This window comes from Antechinus flavipes, chromosome 4, assembly GCF_016432865.1.
Source record: "Antechinus flavipes isolate AdamAnt ecotype Samford, QLD, Australia chromosome 4, AdamAnt_v2, whole genome shotgun sequence".
Taxonomy (NCBI): Eukaryota; Metazoa; Chordata; class Mammalia; order Dasyuromorphia; family Dasyuridae; genus Antechinus; species Antechinus flavipes.
The window spans coordinates 284,353,794-284,375,461 of NC_067401.1; the positions used below are offsets into that span (position 1 = coordinate 284,353,794).

Sequence of the window (21,668 nt, forward strand, 5' to 3'; positions counted from 1 at the left end):
CCTTCTCCTACTCATTCTACAGTTGAGGAAACAGAGGCTAACAGGGGTAAGTGGTATGCTCACTAGTCAGTGTCTGAAGCCAGATTTAAACTCATGAACATGATTCTTTTTGACTCCAGGTCGAGTGCACTATCTGCTTTGACATTTATCTGTTCATGTTGAGCACTAAGAAAATAAAAATTAATCAAATAATAATTTATTTATTTTATTTATTAAGATATTTATTAAGCACCTATTGTGTGTGACCTAGGATGCATAGCTTTTGAAAGGAAGACCACTAGTAGCTAGAAAAGTCAGAAAAGACATGTGGAAAGTAGCTCTTGGTTTTTAAGTCCCTAACAAAGGCTTCCAGCTCCTCACTCCCACCACAGGCAATTTAATTATCCTTAAAGTTTTTCCATATATTAGGTCCAAAAAATTCTGGGGAAAAATGCAAGGAACAATACAATAATTGAGCTCTATTCAGCCCTCAGCAGTATTCAGAATCACAGAATGCTAGCACTGGAAGAGATCCTATTGATTGATTAGTGCAATTTTCACATTTTTTTGCAGCCTGAAAGGTAAAGGTAAAATTTTGCCTCACATCATACAAGTAGCTAATGGCAGAATCTGGACTAGAACCTAGATCAAATGTTTCTTACAGCTATTGTTAAGGGAAATTAGCTTAACCAAACCCCTATGAGATGGGCAGTATGGACTCTGGGGTATGCATAGACATTATATTACTGGTTCTAATCTGCTAACCGTAGTGTTCTGGTTTAGCTTTCTGGTTGTCTTGGGACCAACCTTGGTTTTAGCAGAGTAATCACCACGACAATAGCCAGAGATAAAGTCCAAATTCTTTATTATCTCCTTCACAGTCTGTCTCCTTCACTTGGGGCCTGGTTAGCTTTCTGGAGGGCCTTCAGACGGGACTTGATTTCTGTGAAGAAATGAAGGAGAGCCACCAGGAGCCTGATCAAAGATCTCTCGTCCAGTCCTTGTTGGCTCTTATATACTCTATTATAATTACATCATCTTAGGTGTCTGTCAATCTTGCAGAACTATATTAAATACTAAGTACATGTAAAACTAGATAATCATTGTCTTATCAATTCCACTGTAACACCTTATTGTAAAAATTCTTGTTTCAAGTACATTTCTCCAGAATTCTGGCCTATTATATCTCTTGCTTTCTTTTGTTTTAGAACATAAGGTGGTCACACCCTCCCTGAGAAATCAGGGAGGTAAGAATCCCAAAAAGGATGTGATCACATCCCTCTTGACTTCTCAGAAAAGCAGGTAAAAACAACAAAAAAGGAGGTGATCATGCCCTCCCTGACATCTCAGGAAGGGAGATGAAAACACCAAAGGGAAATGGGTAATCAAACCATATTTAGTTAACAGGTTTCTGAAGGGTCTCACTTGAAACAGGTATACATAAATCCATCAGCATGGGAGGTATCACACAAGCACATGTTACATGTTACATAATTCCCATGTTAATTCACGTTGTTTGTGAATAATAGAAATATTATTCTAATATTAATCTAAAGATTAATCTAAAAAATAATCTAAAACCAAGCAATTATTTATTACTTCATGTGTCAGGGAATCCAATGATTCCTTCAAGTTTTGAAGTCCTGCAATAATCTCATCATGTCTCAGGAAATCCAATGATTCCTTCTGGTTTTGAAGTTCTATAACAATCTCATTATCAGCTATGCTCTTTCAGTGTCAGATGTTTCTTAGATCTTCTCCTTTGTTTCCGGATTTTTCTCTTTTTATTGTCTCTGATGGACAAGGCAAATAGGACTGGTTGGTACCCATCTGATTCCTCCTCCATCTGTTGAGATACAAGCAAACCCTCTCCCCCAAGCAGTTAACCTATCTGGTCCCTTCCATTCACCACTTTTGGAATCTCTCCACATCACCTGGAGATTATATTGGAGCTGCACACACTGCCCTTCTGTTGGGTTAAAAAGCCTGTATTCTCCCCAATTGTAATCCTTTTCTCCCATCTGATTACTTGTCTGTTGATTGATCATATCAGAGTATTGAACTTCTAAAGACTCTTTGAGGGTAATCTTTGCTGCCATCATGCCCCACCTGTTTTTTGTTTGGAACCCTGGAGCTGGGCCCCACCTCTCATTTCCCTGAATCATTTTACATTCTGAGGCCCAATGGAAGCCTCTGTTGCATTTTGGACATGAGGTTTTGGATCTTGTTCTCCCACCCTATTTTCTCACTCTGTCTTTATGCCTACATTGAGGTTTCAGATGCCCAATTTTTACACACTAAAAGCATTGACAAGTCTCTCCAGAAGTGCCTTGCTGAGAGGGACCCTGTCTTGCCATGTTCTGCATCACTTCTGTTCCGATTTTTCCCTCCCTCCCTCCATCCCTTCCCCCACATGGCAAGCAGTCCTTTACATGTTGAATGGGTTGCAGTATATCCTAGATACAATATATGTGTGCAGAACCAAACAGTTTTCTTGTTGCACAGGGAGAATTGAATTCAGAAGATATAAATAACCTGGGAAGAAAAACAAAAATGCAAGCAATTTATATTCATTTCCCAGTGTCCTTTCTCTGGGTGTAGCTGTTTCTGTCCATCTTTGATCAATTAAGGCTCTCTTTATCGAAGAGATCCACTTCCATCAGAATATATCCTCAAATAGTATCGTTGTTGAGGTATATAATGATCTCCTGGTTCTGCTCATTTCACTCAGCATCAGTTCATGTAAGTCTCGCCAGTCCTCTCGGTATTCATCCTGCTGGTCATTCCTTACAGAACAATAATATTCCATAACATTCATATACCACAATTTACTCAACCATTCTCCAATTGATGGACATCCTTTCATTTTCCAGCTTCTAGCCACTACAAACAGGGCTGCCACAAACATTTTGGCACATACAGGTCCCTAAAGGAGCATCCTTGCGTAGTCCTAGTATAATTCCTCTGCAAACCTCATTAGCATTTTCCTTAGCCAGTTGTCTTGTAATTCCTGTTGCTTCATTTTCTCCAATCATTCATATGACAACTGTTTACAGATGTCCCACAAAATCAACAAAAGGTTCATTTGGATCTTGCTCTATTTTTGTGAAGGCTTCTTCTCTATCTTTTCCTGGGAGGGAGCCCCATGCTTTGATAGCAGCAGCAGCAGCAGCAACAACAATTTGCTCATATGCTGCTATGGGGGAATCAATCTGTGTTGAAGCATCTGCATAATGACCTTTACCTACTAGTTTATCAAAAATGATTTGTATATTAACTCCAGTTTGCCTATTTTATTGGGCTTATATTCTACATAGTTCACTACACTCCAAAAGCCACAACAAGTTTTGTCCAGCTTCTAAACATGTCCTGCTATAGATTTCCAATCACTAGGGGGTTAAAATTTCATAAGCCAAATTCTCTAATACCATCTTAACATAAGATGATGTAGCCCCATAAAGAGTGCAACTCTTTTTCTGATCTTTGATAATTTCCAGATCAAAAGGAGTGTAGCTTCTCCTTTCTTGACCTAAAGAGTCAAATTCTTGAATAACAGTGTATGCTTCCAATAAAATCGGATATATCCTGTCCTTTTTTAGTTTTAACTAGTGCTTTTTGTAATCTTGTTATAGGAGGTGGACAAAACTGTTTCATGAGTGGTGCTGATGGTGTCACTGACCCTCCCCTTCCTCCTTCTCCCTCCACTCATGAAGAATTCATTGAGGGGTGTAGGTCAGGGGATGGGGAATGCTCTAATGGCTCCTGCTGTGAAGTACCACATTCCTTTTTTTCATCAGCATTGTGCTTAACTCCTTTCTTGTCTAATTCTTTATGCTTTTCAACTGTTTTATCAGTACCCTCTTACTCCTGCACTTTCTTCTTTTTCCTTATTCTAAAACTTATATAATTCCTAAAGCCAGTTGTATTAAGATATATATATATATATATATATATATGATGTTTTTTTAGGAATTGAATTAGGACCATTATCATTGTAATATTTACTTAATTGCTTTTCCACTAATTTCCACTTGTCTGGCTCTAATCCTTCTTCCTTTGAGAACCAAGGGGACATGTACTATAATGTTTCTAAAAGTCCAATGCTCCCGAGTTACAATCAAACTTTGGTTTTTTATCAGCCTAACTATGTTTTCTACACACTTACCTTGAAGTGGGGAAGACCCTTTTCTAAACATTTGTCCCATTTCAGCTGAAACACTAGTTTAGCCCTTAACAAAGTTTCCTTCTCGTCTATTTTTGTACTCATCCTAATTTCTGGGTCACAGAGACTTTTCCACTGAACTCAGGATCGTGTCAGTTTGGACTGCTGAGTGTAAATCCTTAGTCGCACATTCAGGCAACAAAATGTAGTGTTCTGGTTTAGCTTTCTGGTTGTCTTGGGATCAACCTTGGTTTTAGCAGAGTAATCATCACGACAATAGCCAGAAATAAAGTCCAAATTCTTTATTATCTCCTTCACAGTCTGTCTCCTTCACTTGGGGCCTGGTTAGCTTTCTGGAGGGCCTTCAGACGGGACTTGATTTCTGTGGAGAAATGAAGGAGAGCCACCAGGAGCCTGATCAAAGATCTCTCATCCAGTCCTTGTTAGCTCTTATATACTCTATTATAATTACATCATCATAGGTGTCAATCTTGTAGAACTATATTAAATACTAAGTACATGTAAAACTAGATAATCATTGTATTATCAATTCCACTTAACACATTGCTGTAAGAATCCTTGTTTCAAGTACATTTCTCCAGAATTCTGGCCCGTTGAAAGGGACTTATATGTGCAAGAATTTTTGTGGCAGATCTCTTTGTAGTGGCCAGAAACTGGAAATTGAGTGGAAGCCCATCAATTGGAGATTGGCTGAATAAATTGTGGTATATGAATATTATGGAATATTATTGTTCAATAAGAAATAATCAGCAGGATGATTTTAGAAAGGCCTGGAGAGACTTATACAACCTGATGCTGAGTGAAATGAGCAGGACCAGGAGATCATTGTATACTTCAACAACAATACTATATGATGATCAATTCTGATGGACGTGGCCCTCTTCAATAATGAGATGAACCAAATCAGTTCCAATGGAGCAGTAATGAACTGAACCAGTTACACCCAATGAAAGAACTCTGGGAGATGACTATGAACCATTACGTAGAATTCCCAGTCCCTCTATTTTTGTCTGCCTGCATTTTTGATTTCCTTCACAGGCTAATTGTACACTATTTCAAAGTCCGATTCTTTTTGTATAGCAAAATAACTGTTTGGACATGTATACTTATATTGTATTTAATTTATACTTTAGCATATTTAACATGTATTGGTCAACCTGCCATCTGGGGGAGGGGATGGGGGAAGGAGGGGGAAAATTGGAACAAAAGGTTTGGCAATTGTCAATGCTATAAAATTACCCATGCATATAACTTGTAAATAAAAAGGCTATTAAAAAAAAATTCTGGCCCATTACAGCTAACCATTTGGGGAAGAGACAGATTTCTAACTGGCTGCTGAGCAATGCATTCAAAAGCCACTACCTGGCCCAGATGATCCTGTTTCTCTCCTACCGTCTCATGTGGGAAGCTGTAAAAGGTGAGATGTTAGCTGGGAACTGAAGGAGGCCAGTGAAGCTGAGGGGTAAAGGAGGAGAACATTCGAAGTTAAAAAGCCCTGAATTGGGAGATAGAATATTTTGAATGAGAAACAGTAAGGAGGCCTGTGTTATTATCAAAGAGAGAGTATATAAAGTATATAAAGATTGGAAAGCTAGGGAAGAGGGGCAAGGTTATAAAGGGTTTTAAATGTCAGATAAAGGATTTTATTCTTGCCCTGAAGATGATTGGGAGCCAATGGAGTTTATTGAGGGGGAGGGGGAGAGGAGGAGATGGTAGGATCAGGTCTGTCCGTTAGGAAAACCATATTTTCCTGAGTAGAGGATAGATTGGAATATGGAGAGTAAAACAACCAACAGGGTATAACAAATGGCTCAGCATGAGGAGATGAGGGCCTGCACCACGGTGGTGGCAATGTTGGAAGAAAAAAGAGGAGGTATGGGTGAGCTGTTGCAAAGATGAAATTCATAGGTCTTGACAACAAATTGCATATGGGAGATGAGAGAGAATGAGGAGTTGAGGATGAATTCTAGGTTGCTAGCCTGGGAAGTTACAATAGTAACAGGGAAACTGGAAGAGGGAAAGGTTGAATTAATAGTAACAGGGGAGAAAAACATGACTTCATGAGCAGAGCCAAGAGAACTCTATACTCCATAACAAGATTGGATTTGGCTCTTTTCAACAATGAGGTGATTCAAGGAAATTCCAATAGACTTGGGATGGTGCAATGCCAGAGAAACTGAGGCAAGACAGAGATTAGAGGGTTTTTAATATTTTAGTAGTGAGAATTTGGACTGGCAGCCATATTAGCCAGCTAGCTAGATGGGACTCTTGTCTCAAAGCATCCAGCCACAAGCAAGGGATTCCAGAGACTCTTTATAGGGCTCCAGCTATCAGGGATACAAAGGCAAGGGGGAGGGAGGATAGAGCACTGGTGAGCAGAGACTCCAGGAAGGACCATAACTTTAGTTCTGATAGGTTGGGGATTAGGAGGAAAGATCATAAATTCTGATAAATTGAGAGTGAAGAATCTAGGAGACAGGATGTCTGAGCCAGAAAGATGCTCAAACATTTGAGATAAGCCATCTGGAGTTTTATGATTCTTTGGAATGCCAGAGTGGCCAGAGATCTAAAGCCCTAATAATCTGTCCTAATGGCCAGGAAGGGGGTGGGGGGTTGCCACCAGGTAAACTGAGGCAGAACAATTCAGGGAACTGAGGTAGAACAATGGAAAGTGTTGTACACATCCAGAGAGAACTTTGGAGACTGAATATGAATTAAAGCATAGTATTTACATCTTTTGTTGTTGTTTGTTTACTTGGTTTTTTTTCTTTCTCATGTTGTTTTTCCCCTTTTGAACTGATTTTTGGGAGGATACAGCATGATGAATATGGAAATATGTGTAGAAGAACTGCACATGTTTAACCTATACAAGATTGCTTGTTATCTTGAGGAAGAGGGAAAAGAAGAGAGAGGGAAAAAATCTGAAACACAAGGTTTTGCAAAGGGGAATGGTGAAAACTATTTTTGTGTATATTTGGAAAAACAAAATGCTATTAAAAAAAAGAAGAAGGGAGTTAGAGAAGAGGAAATAGAAGCACCTTTTGCAGACAATCTTTCTTTTCTTTTCTTTTTTTTTATTAAAACTTTTTATTTTCTAAATATAAGCATGGATAAATTTTCAACATTAACTCTTTCAAAACCTTGTGTTCCGATTTTTCTTCCCTTCCTCCATTCCCCCCCAAGATGGCAAGCAATCCAATATATGGTAAATATGGTAAAAATATATGTTAAGTCCAATATATGCATATATATTTATACAATTATCTTGTTGCACAAGAAAAATCAAATCAAAAAGGAAAAAATGAAAAAGAAAATAAAATGCTAGCAAAAACAACAAAGAGAATAAAAATGCTATGTTGTGATTTACACAACATAGAGAGGCCTGTGGGAACTGAATGTGGACCACAACATAGCATTTTCATGCTTTCTGTTGATGTTTGCTTGCAATTTGTTTTTCTTCTCAGGTTTTTTTTTTTTCTAGATCCAATTTTTCTTGTGCAGCAAGATAACTGTATAAATATATATACATATAATGGATTTAACATATATTTTAACATATTTAACATGTATTAGACTACCTGTCATCTGGGGAGGGATGGGGGGAAGGAGGGAAAAATTTGGAACAGAAAGTTATGTAAAGGTCAATGTTGAAAAATTACCCATGCATATGTTTTATAAATAAAAAGCTTTAATAATAAAAATAAAAACTAAAAAAAAAATTAAATAAGAGAGTGAAGATGATAAAGGAAGAAATCTAATAAAGGAGAGGGAATGGATATAGATAGGGATATGCTCTGGCAAGAAGAAGGCTTTTTTCATGGGAGTCAAGGGTGAAAGAAGAAATAGTATTTAAAGTATTTGAGGGACATGAGATGAGGAGGCAGGGAGAAGAGAGAGCTCTTAGCAAATGGCTTTAATTAAATTAGTTAATTAAAAGATGAAGCAACATTCACAGCTGAGAGGGTGGAGAAAAGGAATTATGGGAAATTTGGTAAGAGATTATTATACAATGGAGGTTGAAAAGAAATTTCAAGACCAAGCCTTTCATAGGGTATGGGATATGGATATTTTTGATAAATAAAAAAAAAAAAATGGTTGGACATGGAGTAGAATCAGAAGGGGATAGGGTCAAGAAAGCAGAAGAAGAAAGGATTCAGGAGAAGGGGTGATAAACCACAATGTTGAAAGCTACAGGGAAGTCGAGGAAGAAGAAAGGCTGAGAAAAATTTAATGAATCTCAAAATCACAGAATTTTTGAGTTAGAGGCAACTTCCAGAGCTATCTACTATACCTGAAAAAGAACAACCATAATAGAAATTATTGAAGGGGGAAAAAAAGCATTTACTAAGTACTTACTTTTCACAAAGCATTGTCCTTGTTCTCAAGGAGCTTACATTCTAAACAGGAAGACAAAACCTATAGAAGGTTACAGCGCAAGTCAGTTGGAAATGTCACATGGTCCTTAGGATGCATAATGTACCTGACAAGATGTCACTGAGTTTTTTTAAATGAAGACATTCCAGATCTTGAATGTCTTGAAAAAAAAAAGTCTCTAAGACCTTTTGCTCAAAGAATCCATTCTTTCCCAAGCAAGTCAATTTAACTGATTAGTTCTAATTGTTAAGAAACTTCTCCTTATTTAAGCCTAAATCTACCATTTTGCAATTTCCAACTATGATTTCTAGTTCTATTCCCTGGGACTAAAGAAAATAAATGTAATGATTTTTTTCTGATGACAGTTCTTCAGTTATAGAAAGATACCTATCATGGCCTTCCTAATCACTTTCTTCTCCAGATTGTCAACAGAATTTTTGAATGTTATCCAGACAGGACCAGATTGGCCTAAAATGAACAGAATAGGCCAGAGGCAGATGTGTCAGGACACAGAGTAGGAGTGTAATTTATTTCAAAGTGAGGAAAGGAGGGGAAAGGGGCAGCTAGATGGTGCAGTGGATAAAGCAGCAGCCCTGAAGTCAGGAGCCCTGAGTTCAAATCTGGCCTCAGACACTAAACATTTCCTAGCTGTGTGACCCTGGGCAAGTCACTTAACCCCAATTGCCTCAGCAAAAAAAAAAAAAAAAAAAGAAGGGGAGAGGAAGAAAAGGTAGAAGGGGATTAAGAGGACTTCTTTTTCTCTTTCCAGAAGGAGAGTTTAACATGCTGGGGTAAGGCAGTGCTTATAAATCCAAGTGGGCTGGACTATAATGTAATCATTCTTACATCTTCAGTAGCAGTTTCCTAGAGCAGGTTCATTCATGGACAATGTAGAAGCATTTCTGGGTCCTGTGGGAACAGCTTGATTGTTGGTTGTTATGTTGGTTGATTGTTATAAAACCAAAGTTATTGTGGTGGGAACAGGAGTGTTGTACCTGATTCAATTCAGTTAATTGTTACAAGGAACAGGAATTGTGAGCAAATCAAGAAAAACGATTAATGACTTTAGGTTGCACTCTCAGATCCCTTGAGGAGTTGGGTCCTGGTGAAAGCCTGGTACTGGGCAATCTCTCTCCCTCATCTTAAGCCCTTGGTGAACTATTATCAAATCTACACTGTTCTCTTCTCTTGTACTAAGTGCCATGTCAGGACTGTCTTTTACCTGAATTTGTAATCCCCAGTGTTCAGCACAGTGCCTGGCACATAGTAGGTGATTAATAAATGTCTGTTGAGTATTTTCCAAAAGAAAAAAAGAGTGAAGAGCAATATTATTTTACATATTTTTGCAAACCTCTAGTCTGCATTTAAAACGTGACAATAATTTTCATATCTACTTTTGCATTCAGTCTGTTGCACTATTTTGTTTTGGTTGAAGGATACAAAGAAAATTCAGCCTCACACAGATGTAACTCCTAGTGGCCAGAAACACCAAATCCACTCAACTTGAAGCTGGATGAGTCCTCAGAAAGGACTGATTCCCTCTATGCTTTTCCCTGAATTCTGAGTTCTCTCAACTAAAAGCCTCTGTATAGTCTCTCCCCCATGTCCGGAATGCACTTTCTCTTCATGTCCAAATCTAACAATTCCTGGTTTATAACAGCTAAAATTGATATAGAGTTTTAAGTTTTGCAGGGTACTCTGCATATATTATTTAATTTGATCTTTAAAGGTAGGTACTATTATTATCTCTATTTTACAGATAAGGAAACTAAGGCTAAAGAGACTTGCTTTCACATAGCTGAGAAATGTCTGAGTTAAGATTTGAACTAAGGCTGAAATGGACAAAAGACTGGCTCCCTCATCCCTGGGTCAAAGGGCCTCAGGCTAGGAAAATGTTGCTTAAACCAAATTAAGGGAAATGTTATGTTCAGACAGAATGCTTGCCTAACAATGTCAGACATCCTGCAAACTCCCTAGCATCCCCCTTCTCGAGCAAGAAGCCAAGTCATTGTTGTAATCCCAAGGCAGAACAAGAATTGCTTATAAACTTGTCTCTATTTGGGCTCAAGGCAGATCTCTACCAAGAGTCCATTCTGGCTGGTAAATAACAGTAAATGATTTCTAATTGCAAACACCTTGGCTGTTCTGAATTTTATTGCCAGGACTATTTCATTTGGAGGTTCCACCAAGATAAGCCTTTGGCTTAGTCTGATGGCCAGTCCCTCTACCTGGAGGGTGAAAGAAGTTATGGATCCTAGGGGGTGGCCACCAGAGATCTTTCTCGGCTCCAGTTTCCAGAAATCTCTTTCTGCGGACGAGGAGAGTGAGACCCAATTTTTTGAATTTGGTTCAAAATTGGCACAGAGCATCCTAAAAGCCAGTTCTGGTTAATAAGATTTTGAGGGGCCCCTGAAGCTGCCTAATTATCCTGCAGCCACCTGTCTGGTCTGGTGAGTACTCCTGTATCTGTAGCAAGTGGCTAAGCTGGATGCAGGGCTGAATGCCCTTGCTGACCTCTACGGGACTCTGTGTGATGGTCCTGGGTGTCTAAATCTGGACACATCTAGTCTGATCTGATTCTGAGCGCTTTTGGGGGGCACTCTTCTAGTTGTATGTGTTCTGTGTGATTTGTCTGTCAGTTTTGTTAATTTAAGAGCTCTGTTAATTTTAAGAACAAAGATTAAAAAATTGGGAATTGGTTATTTGAAAATTTGCTTGTGATTTAAACTTTTTAACCTGTAATTTGTAAGTAAATGAAACTTGGCCATTTTAAACTGATAGGAAAGTTTTTCCTTAAAGCAATTTTCAGAGCCTGCTAGAAAAGAGGGCAATAAAACCTTATCTGATTGAAACTCAGGAAGAAAAAAAAAATTGATTAGGAACTTTGGGATGATTCTGAAAATTGTGAGAAATAATTTTGCTATTGCCTTTGCATGCTAGATCTGTTTATTCTAAGGATAAGATCTTGGAATTTTAAAAAATATTGATACCTTTATTACTAAAGAAAAAAAAAAGCAGCCTGATTTAGTTAAAGAGCAATATAATTCAAGCTCTGCCTGGACAGATAAGAGAGATGCTAATTGTGGTTAGACAAACACTCAGGCAGAAAAAAAAAAAAACAAAAAAACGTTTGATTTGATTCAGTTTAGATGTTAACACTGTAAGTTATGTTTTATGGAATTATCTAGCTATTCACTATATTGTGAATATTAAAAGTTTTGAAGAGAACTGGAAAGAAGAATGCAGGTGATTTATGAAGGATTGATTTGTAGGAATAATTAAAGGTTTGCATGATTTTAGGAAGTAAGAGAAAGGTTTTTGGCAGCAGGAGGAAGAGGTGGGGGAGAGAGAAATGGGAAGAGGCACCCCCCCACCCCCACCCCCACCCCCACCCCCGCTTCCTGCTACTTTAGCAGTGAAGCCTCCATTTAGGAAAGTTGTTGGAGATTGTTTAAGTATGAAAGAAGGAGAAAATTTGGTAGACTTGGGAAGAAACATCTTGAGAAGGATTCCCTTGTAAGAAATTGAGTGGGGAACCTGAGGAAATTTTTGTCCAGAAGTGCAGGAGTGGGGGAAGGGTGGCCACATGGAATCCTCTCCTCCCCTCATCCCACTAAGTGTGTTCCAGCAGAAGTTTTTTTAATCAAGTTACTGCCAGTGCAGCAAATTGATTTAAAGGGACAGGCTTACTTTTAGGTTAATTGACTATTTGTTTCTTGATGCATAATGGTTTTCTTGTTTGAGGAATATGGTCATAAATGTGATCCATACTTTGGTAGGATTATTTCTAAAAATTTAAAGAATCTTTCAGATTCTCTTATGTAGTATTTGGACATTCTGTATAAGTTTTAAGTTGATTGTATTGGATCATCCTGAGATTATTTAAAGGCCTCTGAAAATAATTGTTTTTTCTTTGTCCTTTTGAAAATGTTTCTGTTATGGATAATATGCAATTTGGGATATTTTTCTATGTATTGGGTATTTTAAAAGCAAACTGATTATGTATAATGTTTACTTATGAAACATCTACTTGAATAATTGTTTAAGTTGTGAACTTATTGGGACGAATTTCTTACTGTTATCACTATAAGGTTATGGTAAATATTTGTTTAGGATTTACCAGAAATTTGATTAATGGAACCTGTTATTGGAAGTAAAATTTCTTGGGCTTATAGTTAATAAGTTAATGCTTTATGGGAGTTTTAAAGCTCCACTCTCTGACAGTGGGACAATTTATTGGAATAAAACTGGGTTAAAGCTATTTTATCCTGTATGTGCTGAAGGTTGAGTTTTGACTGTTATGCTATAGTTAAGTTCTTGCAATTTTTCCTTCCATATCTGATCTCTATAGTCAGTGCAATGGTCAATAGAATTATTAATGTAATTCAATTATGTCATATTTTGCTATTTTCAGTCTGATTATATGTAATCATTGTATCCTAAATGCTTAGGCAAATAAGTATTTAGCCTGGTCATCTATCTGTTACTAGGTATTTGTGTGTGTTTTTTTTTAAGGTTTCTAAATGATAAGAGGACAATTAACAGTGGTCTGTGAGACCTAACTGCTGTTAAGACTTGAGACTACAGCTGGTGCCTGTCCTGTAAAGCAGTCATCTCTTCATGTAGGAAGCTGGTGGCTCTTCACATTTTGCAGCAGTCTTGTGGATCAGTCTTTTTATCTCAGACTGTTCTAACCTTTATTTGTTAGATTGGTGTCAAATCATGGATATTGACTTGCTTCTGGGACCTTGATCAACTTTGATTGTCAGCATGGCACACCCACCCTCTGCATGGACTGAGAGCCACCCATCATCTTTGCCAAGATGCAATTTTGACTGAGAAGCTTTGTCCCCTCACACCTGATGGACTAATATGGGGGACTGTGGGAATAGTTGGTGACTGACTGTTAAACCTTGACTGGGTCATCTGTTGCTGTGTGTTTGAGATTTGGGATGGGAGTTGTTAAAACTATGTAACTGTTGCTGTATGTTTGAGGGATTTTTAGGAAATGCTACTGTACTAGTTTGTTATGTATAGGGATTTTGATTCATTCTTGGGATTTATATGTGGAATGGTCATTTGATAATTTCTTTCCATGAGGAAAAAAAAAAGGGAGGAAGAGATAGAATACTGGGGAAACTGGTATATTTTTCTCAAAATACCTGAAAGAATGGGATCCCTTATTCTGTCAGAATTGCCCTGGAGGACTAAATTCTTGGGATTATTTTTTTTTTTTTTAGAAACAACCAGAAATCAGACACCTGTCTTGGGACTGGCAGTCTCTCTGATCTGTTTTTCCAGTCCTGTAACCCCAGTTCATTAATTAGTACTTCAGCAATCTCAAAGGACTTTGTAGTTTGATATCAAGCATCTAAAAGTTTAGGGTTTGCCTGCCTTGATGGTCTAACTGTGCATAATCTGCTCTGCAATCTGAACCTTTCTGCAGCTCTGTCTGTTCCTCTGGGCAGGACAGGTGAAGCTACTCCAAGCCTCACCCTTCTCCCCTGGAAAGGGTTGCCCCTCTGAATGGGCCTTGAGCCCTTGAGCCTTGCTGCTCTGTAAACAGAGACTGAGTTAAGTGCACAAATGACTGCAGACCACCTAACTCACAGTGAATTGTGCATCTCAAACTGGATTCTCTGGCTGAGATGCTGCCCCAACTGCAGAGAACCTGACATGCTTGCAACAGGGAGCCTTTGTACTGCCATTAACTCTGGGGTTGTCAGGGAGAGACTTGTCCTTGCATTTTGTCTTTTTTTAGTTTTATTTTGGTTTATTTGTTTCACATAGGATTCAGAAGAGAGAGTGTGAAATGTTGTGCCACAGTCTTCTTTAATTGTCCTGACTCAATTTCCCTAATTGGTTCTGCCTCAGTTTCCCTAAATTGTTATGCCTCAGTTTCCTTAACTGTTCTGCCTCAATCCCCTTAGTTGCAAAATCCCCCTCTGGTTCATTGAAGACCAAGAGCCATTTGCTCTAAGGTTATAAATTGTTAATGCGAGACTCAAGATAAGAGGGAGTTCAGACTTCCTAGCTCCTATCAGAATGTCCAGTGTCTCTCACCAGCTGTCAGAACCAGACTGCTGTTCACACTCTCAATGTTCTGACCCTGCCCCTGACTTGGTCTAACTCACATTCACCACTGGATACTTTGAGAATAGAGTCTTGTCCAGTCCCAGAATGGGAGTCTCTCCCATTCATAGAATGTTGGGAGCTCTCTGATCTCTATCTTGCCTCAGTTTCTCTGGCCTTACATTTGCCTTTTTAGTTCTCAAGTTGATGCAGACTCTAGAGAGTCTCATTACCCATTTAAAAAAATCAGTGGACTCCCTAGCAGAGGTTGTCAAGGCGGTCGGGGATCGCTCACCTCCTTAAGTAAGCGGTTAGATGACCGGGAAGCCAGTTGTAAGGCTTCGATGTCCTGGTATCAGTCACTCTAACTGCTGGTCCAGTCCTCTTGCTCCTTCTCCTCCTTCTCATAGTTCCTTACGTAATTAAGTGCCTCACCTCTGAAATTTTTCATGATTTATTCCCCGTTGGCCTCAGATGAGTCACAACTATGAACATAAATGGGGGGAGTGAAATGGACAAAAGACTTGCCCCCTCATCCCTGGGTCAAGGGGCCTCAGGCTTATAGGAAAATGTTGCTTAAACTAAGTTAAGGGAAGTGCTATGTTCAGACAGAATGCTTGCCTAACAATGTCAGACATCCTGTAAGCTCTCCAGCATCTCCTTTGTCAAGCGAGAAATCGAGTCACTGTTGTAACCACAAGGCAGAATAAGTATTGCTTATAAACCTGTCTCTACTTGGGTTTGAGGATGGTATTCTATTGAGAGTCGGTCCCAGCCGGTAAATAACAATAAATGATTTCTAAATTACAAACACCTTGACTGTCCTGAATTTTATTGCCTGGGCTATTTCAAGGCTTTGCTGACTCCATTATACCTCCTAGTTTTCCTTTTAAAATTCAGTTTATTTTGTTGTTCAGTTGTGTCTGACTCTGTGACCCCATTTGGGATTTTCTTGGCAAAGATACGAGAATAGTTTACTATTTCCTTCTTCAGCTCATTTTACAGCGGAGGAAACTGAGGCAAACAGAATTAAGCGGCTTGTCCAGAGTCACACAGTCAGTGACTGAAGTCAGATTTGAACTCAGGAATATGAGTTTTCCTGACTCCAAGCCTGCTACTCTGCACTATGGCGCCATCTCGTGACCATTTCAGTTTATTAGCCCTCCACTATCGGAATCTTTTATTGATAGTGTTTTCTCCCTTCTCAAATATCTATTTACATTTTGTGTTCTATTCAGATAAAGGTTCTTAACTTGGAGTTGGTGAAATTATGTTATTACTATTACTTGACAGATAACAATAAAATATGTATCATTAAAATATTTTGATAACTATTTCCATATAATTGTTTTCCATTGTAATTCTATATCTTTTGGTTTATGCATTTAAAAATATTCTTTTGAGAAAAGTTCCAGGGTCTTCACCAAATTGCCAAAGAGGTCTAGGACACAAAACTTGACCTAAACGATTGTAAATTTGTTGAGGATAGAAAATATATTTTGGTCTGTTTTCAGTAGCCCCAAGATCTCCTATAGTGCCAGAAACACGTAAGATATTTAATGTTAAATGCATTTTGGATTAAACTGGATAAAGGCTTGAATCGGAGATCTTTCCTAATCCTAGTTGCCTCTTCAAGACCCTCTCCAGAGAAGCAGAAAAAGCATGTTAGACATTTAGAAAATTATAATCCTTTAAGTAGCTGACCTCATTATTACCCTCTTGACCTGTGTAATGACTGTGGAATAAAGAGTAATAATCGCCCCTAGGAAACCCTAGGGGTGTGAGTCTAAGGAAACAGCCTGAAGAAACTAATAACCCACATTTAACTTCTCTCCTCTAAATGTTTTATATTGGAAAGTGGCTAAGTTTGTTAAGGAAAGTAACAGGCTGCAGAAGCAAGCAGAATACATATTATGGCATGGGGTGTTATAAAAAATATTTTTTATTAACACAAATTTCAGAGAACCATATTACTCTTAAGTGCTAGTAGAGGCACAAACCAGTTATGTAGTTCTTCCAAAAGAAATGGAAATCAAATCATTATAGTATCTCTTACCAAATATTTCATCCCTACTGCCTGTAGACTTGATGTGAATGTTTCTTTAGGGTAAAGCTAGTGGCTCTCTAGAGCACAGTATAAACTCCATCTATTTAATGGTTTAAAATTCATACTATTCTAACCTTGAAGAACTGCTTGCTGAGCCTATAGGGACTGTGGGTACTGTGTCCTTACCTGTTCTGTACCCTGGCTTCGAGTTTGGACTATATTCAATCCTAAAGGACAGGGGTTAGATTCTGCTTTTACTGTTGTTTATTAAAACCCACACTCCAAGGCTCTAAGATAATTTTATTAATAGTTTAAACTGTAGCTTATGACTAAGCTACATAGCTTAGTCCCAAAAAGTCCCAAAAAGAAAGAATAAGAAAGATACTAAAATATACAATGTGAATCAAGTATGGGTTCGGAAATTTATTCCTACACACAAAAGAAATGCTAAACATAAAAGACTGACCAGCAGACATATCACAAAAAAATACAACTTAGACCAGGATTCAGTACCTTAATTTGTAATTACCATTTTAATCTGCTAAATGGATGATAGCTACATATGATAAGGACATAAAAGAGTTTGTGAGACTGCTAATTAGACATTTTATATTTCACATCAGGGGCAGCTTATGATGGCATATTGGGTAGGGCACTGGGCCTGGATCAGGAAGTTTGTTTTCTTGTTCAGTCATGTCTGATTCTCTGTGCTCCCATTTGGGATTTTAAGGCAGAGATACTGGAGTGCTTCGCCATTTCCTTCTCTGGTCCATTTTACAGATGAGGAAACTGAGGCAAACAGGATTAGTGACTTGTCCAAGTTCATACAGGTAGTAAGTATCAGAGATTACATTTCAACTCAGATCTTCTTGACTAGGTGGCAGAGGAGCAGCTAGGTAACAGTGGATACCACACCATCCCTGAAATCAGAAGAACTTGAGTTCAAATCCAACCTCAGACACTTACTAGCTGTGTTACTTAACCCTGCTTGCTTCAGTTTTCTCATCTGTAAGAAGACCTGGAGACAGAAATGGCAAAACACTTTCCTAGTATCTTGGTCAAGAAAACCCCAAATGGGATCACAGAGAGTCTGACACAATTGGAAAATGACTGAACTACAATATTAGTAATAGCTGTCTATAGTTTTTTTCAATTGTAAAATAAAGAAAAAACCCTCCCTTCAAAGAATGTTATGAGGATAAAATAAAATATTATTTGGAAAATGCTTAGTACAGGGCCTGGCACAGAGACCTTTAAATAAATGGTGATTATTATTGTTGTTGTCCTAACTTCTACTACTATTGCTTTGTATTCCATGCTTCCCTGTCTCATTCAAAACTTAGTTCAAGTGCCACTTCCTACCATAAAACCTTTCATAATCCCCTGCACTTGTTATTATTCTCTCTAGTCTCAAAATAATCTGAAAAACAATTTATTGAATAAGTACTTGTTAATTTAAATAATTAATACACTAAATAAACGATAATTAACAATCAAAATAACAATGAATAATTAATAATCACTAATTAATTTAAATAATTTACTGAACACTTATTAAGTATCTACTTATTATGTGCCAGATACTGTCCTAAATAATGAGGATACAAAGTCTTGTGATGATCAACTGTGATGGACTTGGCTCTTTTCAAGAACTAGGTCATTCAAGGCTATTCCAAATGTGGGATAGAAAGTGCTATCCACATCCAGAGAAAGAACTATGGAAACTGAATGTGGATCAAAGCATAGCATTTTCACCTTTTTGTTGTTGTTTGTTTGATTATTTGTTTTATTTTTCTTTTTCCCTTTCCCCCTTTTCATCTTTTTTCTTGCCAGATGATGAATATGGAAATATGTTTAGAAGAATTGTACAAGTTTAACCTATATCGGATTGCTTGCTATCTTGAGGAGGGGGAAGCTAAAGGGAGGAGGGAGAAAAATTTGGAGGTTTTGCAAGTGAATGTTGAAAACGATCTTTGTATGTATTTGGAAAAATAAAATACTATGAAAAAAAGTTTTAAAAAAGGATACAAAGTCTTACTTTTGAGGAGCTCTCAGACTAATGAGGAAAACAACATGCAATTATATACAAAGATTTATGCAGGATATGCTGGAAATGATCAACAGAAGGAAGGCATGGGAATTAAGGGAAAATCAAAAATGGTTTCCTGTGGAAGGTGGAATTTTAGCTGGGACTTGAGGCAGAGATGAGAAAGAAGATATTCTAGATATGGGGGAGGGAATACTTTGTCCAGAATTAAGAGAAACAGCAAAGAAGTCAGTGGATGGCGCAGAGGGATATAATTGGTAAGAGGACAGGTAAAGTGTCAGGGAAGGGCTAGATTATAAAGGATTGTGGAAGCCTCAAAGAGGATTTTATATTTATTCTGGAGCTTTATATATACATTTGGGGGAGGCAGTTGGGATTAAGTGACTTGCCCAGGATCACACAACAAGTAAGTGCTAAATAGCTGATATCTGACTTGAACTCAGATGCTGTTGTGAAAGTGATATTTTATATATTTTTTTTGTATACCTACTCTTTATCCCTCAAAGAATGAAAACTTCTTGATGAAAAGACTGTTCCATTTCTTTTTTTTTTTTTTTTTTTTTGGTCTTTATAGTCACACTTCTTAGTGTAGTACTTGGAACATTTTCTTTTAGACTGGATGGTTCTATAATTTCATTGGTATGAAGATGGAAGAGGAGGAAGATGACTTCCAGCTCTATATCTATGATCCCATTAAAGTCCTAGTATTCATGGAAGTTGGACTGGATTTGTAATTTATAGTCTTGGAGACTTGCTTGGAAGCATTGAGAGGATGTTCAGAGTCTCAATACACATCACAGAAAGACAACACTTGAACCCAGTTCTTATAATTCTCAGATAGGACCTTCAGTTATTATGTTAGATTTGTTGTTGTGGTTGTTGAGTCTTTTCAGTCACCATGACCCATTGGGAGTTTTTTTGGCAAAGATACTGGAGTGGTTTGCCATTTCTTTCTCAAATTCATTTTATAGATAAGGAAATTGAGACAAATAAGGTTAAGTGACTTGCCTGGAGCCAAGCAGTTAGTAATTTTCTGAATTTAAATTTGAAATCATGTTTTCCTGACTCTAGGTCTACATTTTATCCACGCACCACTAGCTGCCCCAGTATGCCAGATACTTGTCAAGTAAAAACTCAGTAATGCTTGTTGAATTGAAAAGGACTCCTGAGATTAAAGTAATGGAAAGAGCTCTGGATATGGGGTCTATAGCTCTTACCTTGAATCTTACATCCTTTCATTTATTTGGGCCCCAATTTTCTCATTAATGAACTAGACTTCTAAAGGTACTTTCTGTTTTAATTCTACTATGGCTTATTTAGGGAAGGGAAGATAATGTAAGAATAGTGGATAAATTAATTTCTTTAATGTAAAAGTATTTCTAATCTTGCTATATATTGACATTCTCAAGAAAGGCTAAATGCTAACTTAAAATTCCATGCCACACACACATTCAATATGGCTGAGTTATTCTTTTAGATGAAATCCTTCAATTTCAAAATTCTCTCTTTGTGTGTTGCAAAGTTAACTTTGCATTAATGAAGGCTGTTTACTCATAATTGCTTTTAAATCAGTAAACAGCACCAGTGCTCTAGATCTATGGGGCAAAAAATAGTGTCTTCTAAGGTGCCAGGCATTCAGAGGGCACATAATAAATATTAATTTATGATAATCAACCAACAATTGAAGTGAATATTCTCTGGGCACACACTACATTCCTCATTAACCCTTTTAATTTTCTCTCAAGGGAAATTCACCTCTTCTCACTCTGACATGACTTTCACTACTTTTTTCCTGCAACTTGCATTTTTTCCTTTAAATCACTTACAAAATCTTATTTCTTAAAATTAATTTTCTTAATTCCACTGGTTCTTTCCTATTGTTCTTTTATTTGTAATTCCTAGGTTTGACATAAGCATCCTTTCTCTTTTCATTTTTTCAGGTTTTCAAATTAAGAGCCTCATAAACTGGGTTCTCCAATCCTCAAAGAAATTTATAATTGAACTGGCTGTAACACAAATTAGAATGTGGCTTGTGCTTAGAAGAGGTCTGAACCTAGCAGGTGCTATCAGATCATGTGTCTACCTGGGACAGTTCTTCCCCTTTCTTAATTTGTGGGGCTAAAGAGTGGGGGAAAGCAGAGGGGGCTTTGGGAGTAGAAGGTATCACCTAGGAGGTTCAGCAAGTACTGATTTTGAATCCATTTACTTTGGACTCACTGATCTAGAACACATTCATACACACACACACACACACACACACACACACTTTCTCTCTTCTCTTCTTTCTCTCTCTCTCTCTTCTCTCTCTCTCTCTCTCTCTTCTCTCTCTTCTCTCTCTCTCTCTCTCTCTCTTCTCTCTCTCTCTCTCTCTCTCTCTCTCTCTCTTCTCTCTCTCTCTCTCTCTCTCTCTTTATTCCGGTGTCTGTCTTTTTCTCTATCTCTCTCTTTCTCAGTCTATCTTTGTCTCTGTCTTTAAACTTTAAAAAGCTAATGTTATAGTAAAAGTAGCATAGTGGAAGAGGAGGAAGGAAATAAACCTTTATATTGTTGTTCAATCTTAGCTGACTTTTTGTGACCCCGTTAAGATTTTTTTTTTTTTTTTTTTTTGGCAAAGACACTGGAGTAATTTGCCATTTCCTTCTCCAGATCAATTTACACATAGGAAACTGAGGCAAATTTAAGAGATTTTCCCAGGATCACACAGTTAGTTACTAAGACCAGATTTGAACCTAGAAAGATGCACGTTCCTGATTCTATATCCAGTGCTCTATACACTGAACCACCAAGCTGCCCTAACACTGATATAGAACATCTATATATAGCCAAGTACTATGCTAAGCGGTATTATTATTATTCTATTTGATCCTCACAACAGCCCTGGGAGATAGATGCCATTATTATCCCATTTTATAGCTGAGTAAATAGAAACAGAAATAACTTACGTTTCATGCCCAGAGTCACAAAGC

The 21,668-nt window shown here is 37.7% G+C and overlaps 1 protein-coding gene across 4 annotated transcripts in view; it reads right to left on the minus strand.

Annotated features, from left to right (window-relative positions):
• Positions 1–698: 698 nt before the first annotated feature.
• PDSS2 (decaprenyl diphosphate synthase subunit 2) overlaps positions 699–21,668 on the minus strand; it is a 342,888-nt gene continuing 321,918 nt past the window's right edge. The window contains exons 8-9 of one of the 4 annotated variants that reach the window (XM_051997482.1): positions 8,519–8,578; positions 699–922 (exon numbers count right to left, since the gene is read on the minus strand). In XM_051997482.1, coding sequence (XP_051853442.1) covers positions 8,522–8,578 — 57 coding nt within the window. In that variant the 3' untranslated portion in view covers positions 699–922; positions 8,519–8,521. Of the gene's footprint in view, positions 923–4,435; positions 4,524–8,518; positions 8,579–21,668 lie in introns of those variants that run through there. The other 3 variants (XM_051997483.1, XM_051997484.1, XM_051997485.1) reach the window with 3 other exon arrangements.